The 14,540-nt window shown below is 36.9% G+C and overlaps 1 protein-coding gene across 1 annotated transcript in view; it reads right to left on the minus strand.

Annotated features, from left to right (window-relative positions):
• The window catches only part of slc2a13 (solute carrier family 2 member 13), a 173,234-nt gene that overhangs the window by 136,059 nt on the left and 22,635 nt on the right, over positions 1-14,540 (minus strand). The window contains exons 2-3 of the mRNA XM_062981693.1: positions 7,169-7,328; positions 3,973-4,181 (exon numbers count right to left, since the gene is read on the minus strand). Coding sequence (XP_062837763.1) covers positions 3,973-4,181; positions 7,169-7,328 — 369 coding nt within the window. The remainder of the gene's footprint in view (positions 1-3,972; positions 4,182-7,168; positions 7,329-14,540) is intronic.

The following is a 14,540-nucleotide window of genomic DNA, read 5'->3' on the forward strand; positions in this document are numbered from 1 at the left end:
ATTGTCCTTTGCTAAGGCATGAAATGTGTTATCTTTGCTGAAAATCCAAATGAATGACTAACCAAATAGGAAAGGAAGATGGTAATAACTTCTGCCGTATTTAGACTTCTGTTTAATAATCCTGAGACTTAAATCAGATTTTTTTCTACCAGTAGTTATTAAAGAAAACTAGAACACTGAAGGAAAGAAGATGGTAAATCTGAATAGAGTGAGGAAAGAAATGTTTCACTCTTTCCCTTTTGGTTGTTTTTGCCATCAAAATTGTTCTCATCAATACAAAAAAATCTCCAGAAGTCACCAAAAGGAAATCAATCTTAAAAATGACTCCTTCATATAGCTAACAATGATCAACTCACCCATTGCAGAGTCTGAAAATGCCAATTTAATTAACAAATTGACTAATTTTTCTACTATTGTGGTTAAACTCATGGGGTTTCCTGATCAACGTCAAAATTAACTCTTACTACTTTTAAGGGCTTTGAATTTGTTAGGAGGTGAGATGATACTCACCCTGCCATATTCTGTAAATCAGGAGGGTTCCAAGAGAATAAGAATCAGAAGAAATATATCACATAGCTCCAATATATCACATAGTTCCACACTGGAGCCCCTGATGGCGCAGCAGGTTAAACCACTGAGCTGCTAAATTGCTGACTGAAAGGTCAGCGGTTCAAAGAAAGGGAGTAGGGTGAGCTCCTGCTGATTGCCCTAGCTTCTGCCAACCTAGCAGTTCGAAAACATGAAAATATGAGTAGATCAATAGGTACCGCTCTGGTGGGAAAGTAACGGCGCTCCATGCAGTCATGCCGGCCACATGACATTGGAGGCGTTTACGGACAACGCTGGCTCTTTGGCTTAGAAATGGAGATGGACACCAACCCCCAGAGTCGGACTCAACTAGACTTAATGTCAGGAGAAAACCTTTATCTTTACCTAGCTCCACACGGGTTAGGTTACTCTAATTTGCCTGATGCCTAGAAGCAAGAAAAGAGTGAGGCCTTTTCTGGAGTGGAATAGTATGGTGGAAGTTATGATCTGTTTGTTCAGCAGAAAGGTCTTTCACAGTTATGGTCTTTTCAGAAAGTTTGGGTCTCTCACCCATTCACCCCTGCATAGATGTTAATAAAGTCTCCTAGAGATGAGGTAGGATTAATCTTGAATCCTTTTCAGCTCTTTTTCTCTTTTTATTTTATTGTGGTTTCTACTGTGTGATATACATACATTTATTCCTCCACGTTTGGTGTAGTTTCCCAACCTGACAGTTTTCAGATGTGTTGAGTTCCACCATTCTCAGGCAACAATTACATTTAGGGCTTAGCAGTATGTCTAGGAAAAATTGTCTAGAGAAGGCAACTTTAAAATGACAAAAACTCCACTTTAATCACTATTAACAGCTTCTGAGCTATTCTCTGTAAATCCCACTATCTGTTTAAAAATGAGCATTGTAAAGAATGAGTTATTAATTATAGTTTACAATTAAATAACATAAATTGTCGATATTAGCAGCAATGGATTAATCTCCCAGTTTCAAGTAGTTAACATTAAAAAATTAATTTCCAAACGATGCCCTCCTGCTACACATAGAAAAATGACAAAAACTGAGTAACTCTAAATTATAGTACATAGCTGTCATATTTTACTTTCTATTTTAGTCCTCTTTCCCTCCACAAAATAGATATTCAGTACTGGAATGCTGACATGAACCATATTTTCTCACTAAATCACACCATCCCTGGCCACTGATCATTTTGATTGAAGTTAAAAGGACAGGAATTCAACAACATTAGAAGGGCCATATGTTCCCCACTCCTGATCTAAACAACATTTTGAAAGAAAGAAAAAAAGAAAGAAAGGCAGAATGAATACCAGAGACAAATACAGGAAGAGAGACAATACCAAAGTTGCCTTACCAAGCTTCATGCAGAGAAATAATATTACAACAATCTATACATTTATAGAAAATTATAAATCATTTTACTTCTGTTTAATTGTTTTCTAATAGTTGTTGGCATAATTTTGCTGTTACCCATTGGCTAAAATCAACACCAAAAGAATGACTTCATCACACAATTTTACCATTTGGACAAGAGACATGAAATACTTGATTTCCAAAACAACAGCTTAAAACAATTTATTTTGGGGGGATATTATTAAATCCATTCAAAGGCTTAATTTTGCAAATAACAACTATAGTAGTCACACTTTCTCATTTTAAACTAACTAAACCCTTAAAATCAATTAGCAATTCTAACATAATAATATTTATTATTATTAATAATAATAATAATAATAATAAACTTTATTTATATCCCGTCCCATCTCCCTGTTTGTTTGCACAACAATTTGTTTTTGTTTGTTTTGGTTAGCTCCTGCACTAGATAATCCTCAAGAGTTCATCTTCCATCAGTCTTAGCCCAGGGTCTCTTCATTTAATCAGCCATGGGAACTGTATTTTCAACCAAGAATACTCTGTGTTGAATCAACTGCTTAGGACCAATTTCTACCATTAGCTGTGAAGTGAAGCTGGACTCCATCAGCAAAACAACTGCAATGTTTCTCTGCTGTATACTTTGCTGCTTCATCCTTTATCATGAATAAAGCTTATTTTGGAGAAGTAACTTGTATTCCTCAAATCTTGCAAAGGCCTTGAACTACAGTCAGTTCGAGAAAAAACCACTACCATCTGACTTATAGACAAGCAACCACAACAGGAAGCATATCTCCCACCCATAGCAACTACAGAGATTAGTGAAAAGGGGACAAATAGCTGAAGCAGTGGAGGCTTCTCTTGGAATTCTGCTCAGCTTCAGAAATCTGAGAGAAAAACTATGGAGTGAAGTGAGCAACAATAGCATCTCTTCTCTCTCAGCATTCAGGGTGCCTTTGTCACAGAATTGCTTTTTTATATTCTGTTATAATGGGTCTAATCATTTTACCCAGACAGCTGCTTGGCAGAACCCAGAACATGTATCACATCAGTCCAAGACTTAGACTTAACATGATTCAAGCACAGTAACAAAGTACAGAAATCTTATATACAACTGAGGCTTTGCAGGTTTACTTATAATCTGCTTTTTAAAAATAAGAATATTTCATGTGCACTTCATCTGATGAAAAGTCACATCTCGATCTGTTAAGAAAAGATATTGATCTACCTCCAGGCACAATTGAGCTGTAAATAGTTATTGCATTTTATGACTGAAGGGATTTAAAAATAAAGCTGTAAACTGTGAATGACCCCCTTTTATTTGTTCAAGCGCTTCAAGACAAATTTTTGTTCCTTGATATTGCTATTAAGTTTATTGTATGTATGCATGCACACCCTTGCACCTATATAATATGTGTAAATAAACACGTACATAACATATTATATATGAATGTGTATGTATGTATGTATGTATATTTTGTACTGTCCTCTGAAATAAGTACCTGGAGAGTAATATTAATGAATAAGACTATGTTTTCTGATTCCCCATTCTCTTTATTAGCCCCAAGTTTCAGATTACATAACCAGAAGAAGGGAAAGGTGCTTACAAAAGAGCAGGGGGAAAGAGATTAGATTAACAACTATTGGATTGTTTAGAAAGCAAGATGTGTATTTTGATAAAAGGTTATCAAGAGCCCTGTCCAAAGCAAGAGGGTACTCATTTTCTTATCTTGCTGATAAGTGATGCAAAAAAGGGGCCACAAATTCAATTTTTTAAAAAGCCGATAATCTATTCAGGACTACTTCTGCTATTTGTAATCCTTTTTGGTGTGGTTTCCAGTATCCAAGACCTTTATGTTCTGGTGTTTATTTTTTTTTTGTTTTTTGTGGTTTCCCTTGTAGGTAAGCCTGTGCACGATGAAGTGGACAGCTGTTTTAAGAAGCACATTGGGCATCTATATGATAAAACATGCTATTAAAAGGCTGCTGCAAGGGCACAATGATTAACGATAAATATGCAATAAAGCAACAGAAATTCAGACTACCTGCACCAACTTCTTTTTCTTCCTCCTCTATGTTGTTCTTGATACTATCATATTCTTCATCTATTGTTTGATTTCCCCGCATCCGAGAAAGAATTCGGCGTGCTTTTTGAGTCTGGCCTTTTTGAATAAGCCAGCGGGGACTTTCAGGAAGAAAAAGGAAGCCAAAAAACTGTATTATAGCTGGAATTGCTGAAAGGCCCAGCATATACCTGGAAGAGGATGGAAAGACAATAAAAGTGTCTGTTTTAAAGCAGATTTAGCAAAATTATTTTCACAGGTAACAGCAAGGCTTTAAGGTGTTAGCTACTTTTTGAATATGAGCTGTTTTCTCTCTAAATAAGCAGATGGAGGGAGCATGTTTTTTCTTCCAACACTGCTATAACAGTGAGTCCCAAGGAATATTGAACATATTGTCAAATGTTCCATGCAGAAATAATGATAATTTTTTCCTCTTTGTAGGTTAGTTACTTTCAAATAAAGGTGAGCCCAATTTGCTTCAAAACATAATTATATTTTTTAATCCAGATTGATTTCAGGTAATTCAAATGTCATCAAATCTTAGCAAAGTCGATATCAATCTTCTGCATTTGGTCTGAGGATTTTTTTGCGTGTGCTGCACACAGCTAAACTTGCAGGCCGCCCTTCACCAATAATAATAACAACAACAACAACAACAACCACAACAACAACACTTTATTTATACCCCGCCCTCTCTCCCCGGAGGGACCCAGAGCGGTTTCCAAAATATAACAAAAATGGCAAACATTCAATGCCAGGAACAAATAAACAAGAGTCATAATGAAACATGAAATAACTAAATATAACTTATAAACATCAGAATTTAAATCAAGGATAAGCTAAATACCAGTTAAAACACATACATTCATATATACATTCATATAAATATATTCATACATTAAACGTCTAATAAATTATATCATAACAGCAGGCTGAGGTAGGTATCAGATTTCTAGGTGAGGATGTGTTAAAGAATACGAATCCTCCTCTTCTCCATAAGCTAGATTGCATAGCTTTCTAAAGGAGGGAAGAGAGGGGGTCATTTTTGGTTCTTTAGGCAGGGCGTTCCAGAGGCGGATAGTGGCCACAGGAAAGGCCCCCCTCTCTCGTTCCCACCAACCAAGCTTGAGATGGGGGTGGGACCAAGAGCAGGACCTCCTCTGCTGACTGAAGTGCTCATACTGGTTTGTACGTGGAGATGAGGTTTTTCAAATAGACTGGGCCCAAACTGGCATAGGAAAAAGGAAGCTTAATGAAATTCACATTTTCTGATCACATCCCCCATAATACACATTCTTTGGTTAGATTGCACTATATAACACGATTTTTCTTGCTGGGTTATAAATGTCATTTCCTAATTCCTAATTCTATCATAAAAACATGGGAAAAGTTTATTAAATTGCAAAAACAGGAATAACACTTTCAAACCAGGAACCGAAAAAAATTCAAATTTTGTTACACAGTGTTATGTATCACTAGACAGTAAGCCTAGAACACCACCAAAGCTTGATTTCTTCTATTCCCATAATTTAGGGACTGGTCTTGATTGAATTTGTCTTCCCTGCCAAAATAGAAGGCATTTCTACAAATTTAATCAAATATCTAAACTACCACTCACCATGGAAAGGATTAAGAAAAAAGAACACAACAGTCCAATTACTTTTTTTCTTTTCAATTATTCATAGTTACTATTAAAACTTTATTTTCTTTATAGCTTTCTCCTTTTACAAAAAATATCAGATAGCACGAAGGAATGCAGATTGCCTATTAAAAGAAGTTAAAAGTCTGCAATAACCCATATGGCTCTTATAACCAAGGATTACTACTTGGAAAGTTATTATGCTTTAAGAAACTGCATCCTTTCCCTCTTTTAAATTTGCTCAGCCTTTTGCTTATGCATTTTTCCTAATTTGCACACTTATCCATGCAATTTAATGAATTTAGACAATTCCCTCTATTGACTGAATCATGTTTCTGTGCATTTGTTTTCAATTATGGACACTAAATACAATTAGTTTGTATTTAAAATATATGAATGGTTTTACATATACTTTATTTTTGGGATGCCACACCAGTCTTGCAAATATTTGAGATAAGACATGCATTTTCTTGCAATGGGTCTGAGGTAATGTGATAAGGTTATCTTCATTGAAACCATCAATTCCAATGAAATTTCTTTGCATTCCTAAATACAAGTCACATTGTCCTCAGAGTGAAAAAAAGAAAACAGGCTTGAATAAATTAAAGGAAATTTGGAAGTACATAAACATCCATTCAAAATATACATTTCTAGATAACATATTCCGCACTGTTTTTAAAAAGGGTTTCAACAGTTATTCTAGCAAATAACTAGTAAAGGACTGGATTTAAGTGACAGGGAAGAAAACAAGATATACTGGCAGCATTCCCTAAAAACTTTTTTATGCTGCGATGCATTAACACCAAAGAGATTCCATATCTACTTGGTTCAATCCATTTATACATTTTAGTTGGACTTCTCTAATAATTGTTTACTGAAAAGATTCAGTCAATTGAAACATTGAGGACCACCGTTAACAAAATAAAGATTCCAAGAATGTGAATACAGTAGGTCCCCAAGTTACAACAAGATAGGTTTTGTAGGTCTGTTCTTAAGTTGAATTTGTATGTAAGTCAGAACAAGCACATTTTAAAAGTGTAATTTCACCCATATATTAGTTTTGGATAGCACAGGAAAAGGTTAACACCCCTATGGTTTTTCTTTTGCTGTCTGTGCCCCTATTTAGAAGATTACATATCACTTCCTGTCCCTGTGATAATTGGGTTTTGACAAATTTGGCTTGTTATGGAAACAAGGATTGGTGAGAAAGCTTCAGTCGAGGCATCTTTTGCCCATGACAACTCTTCCAGAAGTGAATTTCCCTTCCGAGGGAAATAATTTTCTCACTTTTTGTTGTCTCACTCCCATTTGTAACTGAGTCAGATGTTTGTAACTGGGGACTGCCTATAAAAAATAATCAATTCAAGTCAAGTCTGTAAGGAAACCTTTTCCGGATTGCATTTTTAAATACAATATGGGGGGGTGGGGGGTGGGGGAGTGGTATTTGTGACACCCTTGGCAGCATTCATTCTTTTTACAATTGGTCAAAGGAAATACTGCAATTTCACTTATAATTTAAAAGAAAATCACACAACCAACCTCCATCCATCTTTTGGAAGATAACTGAAGGCTCCATCTATAACACTTGCAAAGAACTGTCCTCCTGTGATGAAGAGTGTATTTATAGTTACTAATCTGCCTCTTAAATGGGGTGGAGCAACTTCCGCAATGTATACTGGAACTGTCATAGAAGCAATACCTAGAAGAAGAAGAAAAACGAATGAAGATTGTGATCAAAATGAATCTATTTGTAAAAAATAGAACTCTGTATGCCTGGAATAATAATAATAATAATAATAATCTACAATTAAGACACAAAGCCTATAAATATGAGAAATATGTTGAGCATTACAATAGGTAATCAAACCAAAGAATTTTCAGGCAATACTAAGAATGTTATATAGATGTACAACTCCTCTGAAACAGGCAATAAGAGTGATATCAGTCATGTGACAATAAAAAGATAGTGATAACACAAAATACTGTTTGCCACTGAGGTCACTAACGGAAGCAAATGGAAAGTGAAGTTGTGATATGGTTTCATTGGAGGGTATTTATTTTCTACCCTTTGCCCTATTAACATGAAAATTATCAGAACCCAGCATACAAAAGACCAACAGTAGTAGTAACAACAACAAATAAATAAGTAACTACAAGCTGACATTTTTAAAAAAATCTGCATTAGTACATATATTCTGCCATTCACTTCTACAAACTAAGTATTTACTAACAGCATGTCTACACTAGTCTTGTGCTTCTGGGGTAAACCTTGCTCCGTTTCATGTCCCGGCTTTAGTTCAGGGCCCCAATCCGTTTTCAAGAACCTCCCGCAATTGGGGGAGGGGTTCAGATCAGGGCCCCAAAATTCAGACCATTATGGGGGGGGGGGAACCTCCCACCCACTGCCTCCCTTCCTGGCATCCTTCCCACCTGCTAGCAGCTACTGTTGCTTCTCTGGAGTAAGGCATTCAGCTGCAGGTGCGCTTCAGGCCTGCCTGCACACCTTGCCAGCCACCACACACGCCCTGCCACACTCTCGGAGAGTGTGTGTGTGGCTGGTCCTGCAAGCAGGCCCAGAGCTCGCCTGCAGGCCTCACCAGCAACCAAACACATGCACCACATTCCCAGAGTGTATGTGTGTGGAGGGGCCTGCAAGTAGGCCTGGAGCTTGCCTGCAGGCCCTGTCAGCCACAAAGCACACACGCCATGCTCTTGGAGAGTGTGTGTGTGGCTGGGCCTGCAGGCAGGCCTGGAGAATACCTACAGCCTAGCTTCAGGTCTGCCTACATGCAGGCAAGGAGGCAGTTTCAGCTCGACACGAAAGCAGGCTTTCGTGTCGAGCAGATTTCTGTGTTGGGAGGAGGCTTCCTGCTTTGTGCTTCCAAATAAACAGAAGAAACAAAAGAAACAAGAAAAACAGTAGGAACAAATGTTGCGCACATGTCTCATCTACACTGGTCACTACATCAAGGGCCAGATTCAGCCACTGTGACAGTGTTGGTATCCACACAGTCTAGCCAGCTTACACCAAATTGGACTCACTGGGCTGTCAGCTCACCCTCCATGTTACTGCCACTGCTCCCAGCCAGGCACAAGGTCCTCGCTGACACGGGTGCCCCATTCTGATATAAGCGGAAGCACCTGTGCAACCAACAAGGAGACAGGTGACTGGGGCACCTGCAACGACCAGATGTCCAAATGGAGGTCCATAGCTGGCTAGAAGCGGGAACAGAACTGACATAAGCATGATCCTTCCTCTTTCCCTGCACTGATGAGCGCAGGGAAAGGTTTATGCCACTGATATTTCATCTGGACAGTGGCTAGTCTGAATCAGATCCCATCCTGAATTTGACTCAAACTTAGAATACACCAAAGTTTCTAGTAAGCTCCAGAATATACCCCAACTTTGCCCAATATGGGGCAAACTCAGTTTAACCCTTAAAAACATGTGATACTCATTGGAAGCTGTCAAAAGTCATGAGGACCGCCAGCAGTGGATTCAAAGTGAACTGAGTTTTCTTGCTATGAAGGCTCACCCTCAGTATTAACAAATGCATGCACCTAAAATCAACTGACGTTTAAAGTACATAGCAGGGAAGGAGGTTAACATTAACTATGAGTAAGTATTCAGTGATCCATTATAATTGTATACTTTCACTAATAATTAACTATAAGATTAACAACCACTTTCATTATTTAAGACCTAGAATCTCACCAGATTGTCCACTTAATCTGAATTATTAATATCCATCATTATACATTTTCAAAAACTTTTACATTTTCATATTGAACTATCATTTTGAAAGATGGAACAGAATACTGCCATCCAGACAGAGTTATAAAACTGGAACTAAAGCAGCTTTTGATCTGATTGCCCTATCATGAACAACCCAGTAAAAGTGGCTTATCTTGAATCTTCTATTCGCTTTTCAAATAATATATCCAATTAAATTAATCAAAATGTCTAACAAGTGTAAGCAGAAGAATATTTCTACAGCAGACTCAACACTAATGCTATCCTTGAGAAGCTGCCTGCAAATCTGCCTCCTACCAGAGTCCAATTTCCAATATTATGTAATAGATGTTATGCCTTATTGTACTGCTTTGAAATTATTTAAAGCATCTGCAAGCTGCTTTATCCAATGAAATATCATTATCTCAGACTTTTGAACCCATTTCCAAATAAAGAAAACATGCTTTTCAATATCTATCTTACAAAAATCAAACATAATACATTTCCAGGACACAAAATAACATAAAGGAAAATTTTAGCCTCATGTTCATATTGAAAATATAATATTAAATCGTTCACAAAATGCCTTAAACATGTGTTAGAAATAACAGCTGTAATTAGAAGTTAAGTAGTTATTATGGGAAAGCAAATGATTAAAGACAATACGAAGTTTAAGATTCAAACATATGTCAATATTTCTGCACAAGAAGGAATGAAACATATCTCCATGAATTCAGTTTCGGTCATTAAAAGATGTGAAAATAAAGGATAGCTCATTTCAAAGTAAAGTAGCACTCCTAATTACTTGATTTAATAAATCCATTAATGTCACATGAAGTAGTAGAGTGTTAATACAAGTGAATGCTACTAGCTCAATAAGAGGAACTATCCTAGTGTTCTATAAAAGAGTGTTTTAATTTGCTTATAGATATTATCTGATATGTATTCTTTTGTTAATCTAAATAAATATAATATCTGTGTGAAAATGGATCGACTTCATTATTTACAAGTAAGAATATTACAGCCCATGACCTAGGTCAATTTTTTCAGCAGTACTACAAGTTTTACACAAAATTACATTCAGGCTATGTGTAAACGATATATGTGGAAAATAAATAAATTTTGTGTTTAGATATGGGTATGGAACCCACATCTAAACACAAAAATAATTTATTATTCACATTTTGGAAGATTTTGGAAAACCTATATTTGCATATATACATACTTCTTGAAGATGGGCTTCAAGGCATCTTACAATATATGCAAATACAGGTTTTCAAAATTCCAAAAAAACCCAAAGCAACTCTGATTCCAAACATTTCAGACAAGGGATAGTCAATTTATGTTAATTCATAGTTTCAATATTTGATTTTTTTTATAGAATTGAAAATACCTACGATATAATCTTTATGGCAAATCTGAAGAGGACAGAGTCAAAGAATCTTTTAAATCATGCTTTAGACCTACATGCTTCCAGTTATTTTAGATATTACTATACTGATGGTGTAATAGATTTTATCCAATATTAAAGTTTGAGTCAGTGCCTTCAGCTTTTATTTTGCTTCCCTTCCTATACTTCTAGACAAAGAAGATTATTGGCAACACAAACAAAAATACATTTTCATCAATAATACTCTTTTAATGTGCTGATGAAATGCACCTTAGGGTTGAATTGCATCACACTTACTGAAGGGAATATAAGGGAAAGGAGATGGGGTTAAAGAGAATGCTAAAAAAGCATAAAATGTTTAAACTGTGTGTATTTCAGTGGAAAATTTCTACAAATGATAACAAAAAGAATCTAGTGTGATTCAGAAAGGAGTATACAGTGTGTTTCACAACGATGGACCCAATTTCAAAGCGGTACAGTGTTCCCTCACTACTTCACGGTTCGCTTTTTGCTGATTTGCTGTTTTGTGGTTTTTCAATAAACTCTAAAAGAATATTATAAATCATAAAAAATTACAATTTACAGCCTAAGGAAGGGAGAAAGGAGAAGCTGAAGGAAGAGAAAAGGAGCCCAAGCGGCAAAGGGAGGAGAAGGAGGCAATTTATCAACACACGATTGGTTGATAAAGACTTAAAATAGTGTATAACTACTAAAATAATGTATAAATATAAACCATCCCTACTTCACGGATTTCCACTTATTGCAGGTGGTCCTGGAACCTAACCTCTGCGAGGGAACACTGTATACTGTATTTCACAATGGCAACCTGTTACAATGACACAAAAGGTTACAAACTAGAGTTATCAGCTTTTACTAACCAACCACTCTGCTGATATTGTTGAAATAAGGTAAGAATTAAAGGTTCAGCTATATGCTGATTTTTTAGTAAGCCTAATAAACTCAATTTTGACCATAGTAAAGATATATGGGTAGTGTCATTATGGTGGAACACACAGCTGAAGACCCATAGTGCTGTGGAATTCAAAAAGGCACAAATGGAGGATGAAAGGGAGAAACACGTCAGGAGGAAGACACATCAAGCCAATCCCTGTCGGGACCACCTTCTATCTGGAAATCGATGTACTCATTGCAAAAGAACATGCAGATCAAGAATAGGTCTCTGCAGTCACCTACAGACCCACAGCCAAGACCCTACACTTGAAAGGCAGTCATACTCAGCCACGAGAGATTGCCTATGTTGAGCTGAAGACCAAGGGTAATAAAGGCTGACAATAACATTACAATTACTGAACTATTAAAATTGATTTATTGCACACCTTTGTCCAAGAATATTACAGAGACTTATTTAAAAACAGCAATTTATTTATTCAATGTGGTTTACAACATAAAAGGGCAAACAAATTATTAAATTATGAAAAACATGAAATTTGGGGTTGGGGAGGAGGGATCAGGACCTATTTAGTTATAAGCCCCTACTGAATCATTTGTTAAAGACCTGTGTTACCCATTAGGTAGGGAAACAGCTCCCAAATTTTAGGACAGGTTCAAAATGAAGGAAATGTTGCTTGGATCACAAGAAAAAGTGTTTGCTCAAGCCTACAGAAATGCAAAAAAAACCCAGAGTACATGCATGTAGATCTCAAACTGATCTTGTATAGGTAAGACAATGGCTGACACTAGAACAATGGTTTTATAGTTCACTTCATCTCTACCAGATGAACTTTTCTGGCCAATGAGAATGGAGGGGGTATGGCTTTGTTTGGTTTCCTCATTTCCTATTTTCTAACTATGAATATTTCTTAATAACATTATCTAATAACAAAAGCATGTAAGTTGGGAATAACTAGACATCTCCAGACAGTCCATCCTTTCTGTGTATTTGGATCTATTAGATTACATTTTAAAACTTTGTTCTCACCTACATAAATACAAAATGAATTTACCAGCAGAAAGACAACAGAGAGTGTGCCAGTTTAGTCTCCCTTGGGGGGGGGGGGGCAATAGCTGCTTAAGATGCTATCTCCTGTGCTACCCCCACCCCCAAAAACATACTTCTGTGTGTAGCAAGACTTGAAGAGGAATCCTCTGAAGAATCTCACCCAAGGAAAGACTGCAAGTCTTTTTATTAAACCTAAGTTACTTAGGGCTTTATAAATCATAGCCTAAACTTTGAATTTTGCTCACAAAAGGATCAATAAGCCACCACACAAAAAAGGGGGGAGGAGGACATATTTTTTGTTTTCTCATTTGAAAAGTTTTAGTAGCTGGTCAATTTTTTTCCACTTTGAGAAGCCAATTTGCAGACTCTGGTCTGCTACAGCTCTGTTGCAATGCATTTCACTGCTCAATTCAACTGAAAGTAGAGATAAAGGGATTTAAAAGGCTGTTATATTGTAGTATTGATTGCTGCTTGACATACCATCATCTGGCTTTGTTTTCTAAATTACACACAAGAGCCTAACCACAATATACTGTTGCCATTTTTGGAACTGCATTCCGAGTATTCATTTAGCCCAAAAGAAGAGCCATGTACACTCACAGTCTTCGCTTAGCAATAAAAGTCGGTGAGTGGCCTTGGGCAAAGAACTCTCCCTGACTATTCTCCCTCATAGAGATGTTTTAATGAAGAGAATTAACTGCAGGTTATTGGAAACACCTAAATATAATTTCAACTCAATAGCATAAAATAGTATCTAAGAAATTGAAAAGCAAGGAAACAGCAAAAAAAAGTTTACCTATACTAAATTGCATTGATCTTAACTTCTCCTAAAAATTTCATCTTTTAAGATAAACCAAAATCTTTATTTCTATCTTACTGGCAACCAGTTTTATGTTTTGTCCAGTACTACATCCTTTATGCTCATGGTGAAGCTGGCTCAGACATATTTCTCCATTTGATCAGCCTGCCATTTGGGCTGCCATGGCAAACACTTGCTGTGAGGCAGGAATACAGATGTGGTCCCTTTAAGTTATGGATTCCTCTGAAGCCACATATGAGAAACAGAAGAAGATGCAGCAGAGATGCAATCCCCCTACCCTAAATAAATGGTTTCAAAAGTCCTGCAAACTTTCACAAAATAGTGCCAGAGATACTACTATGTCAAGTTGATATCGCGGGGAAGGAGAAGATACTTTTGTTACCTTTCAGCCTTTGTTCCCTAATAGAAAACAAGACGGAGCAGAAGGAAAAAAACAAACAACTTGTTAAATTATCTTCTTCTTTTTAACAACAAGTGAGAAAAATGATAACATCAATACTGATGGTGACCAAAATGTACAGAGATGTGCACATAAAGCCACACAATCAAGCAATAAGGAATAGTAGACCTTCAAACCCAAATTTCCAAGCAAGGCATTTCTTGCTGGGAATATTAAGGTTAATCTACTCCGGGTAATGTAGCCTAGTGTAAATGTGCCTAGAGTAGCCCTAGATAAAGGGCCATCATTGACATAGCTGGGAGTGCAGCCACTCCACTGGGATGGTGCAACCTTAGTGTTGCTGACACCACTGGAGTGTTTGAACAAACAAGATGAAGGAATAGAATCCCCCTACTCACATGGGCGCCATATTCTGATACCAACAAAGGTGCCCCGATTAGGCTTCCCAGACTGCAGTTGACTACAGTCAAACTGTCAAACTGGCCCCGATTAGGCTTCCCAGACTGCTCCAAAGATGTGTGATATTCTGGAGTTTCCACCAAACTCTGGAATATCCTTTGACTTTGCCCAACGCAAGGGATGCTTGCCAGAAGTAGCTATGCTTTATG

This window comes from Anolis carolinensis, chromosome 5 (genome assembly GCF_035594765.1).
Source record: "Anolis carolinensis isolate JA03-04 chromosome 5, rAnoCar3.1.pri, whole genome shotgun sequence".
NCBI classification, from domain to species: Eukaryota; Metazoa; Chordata; class Lepidosauria; order Squamata; family Dactyloidae; genus Anolis; species Anolis carolinensis.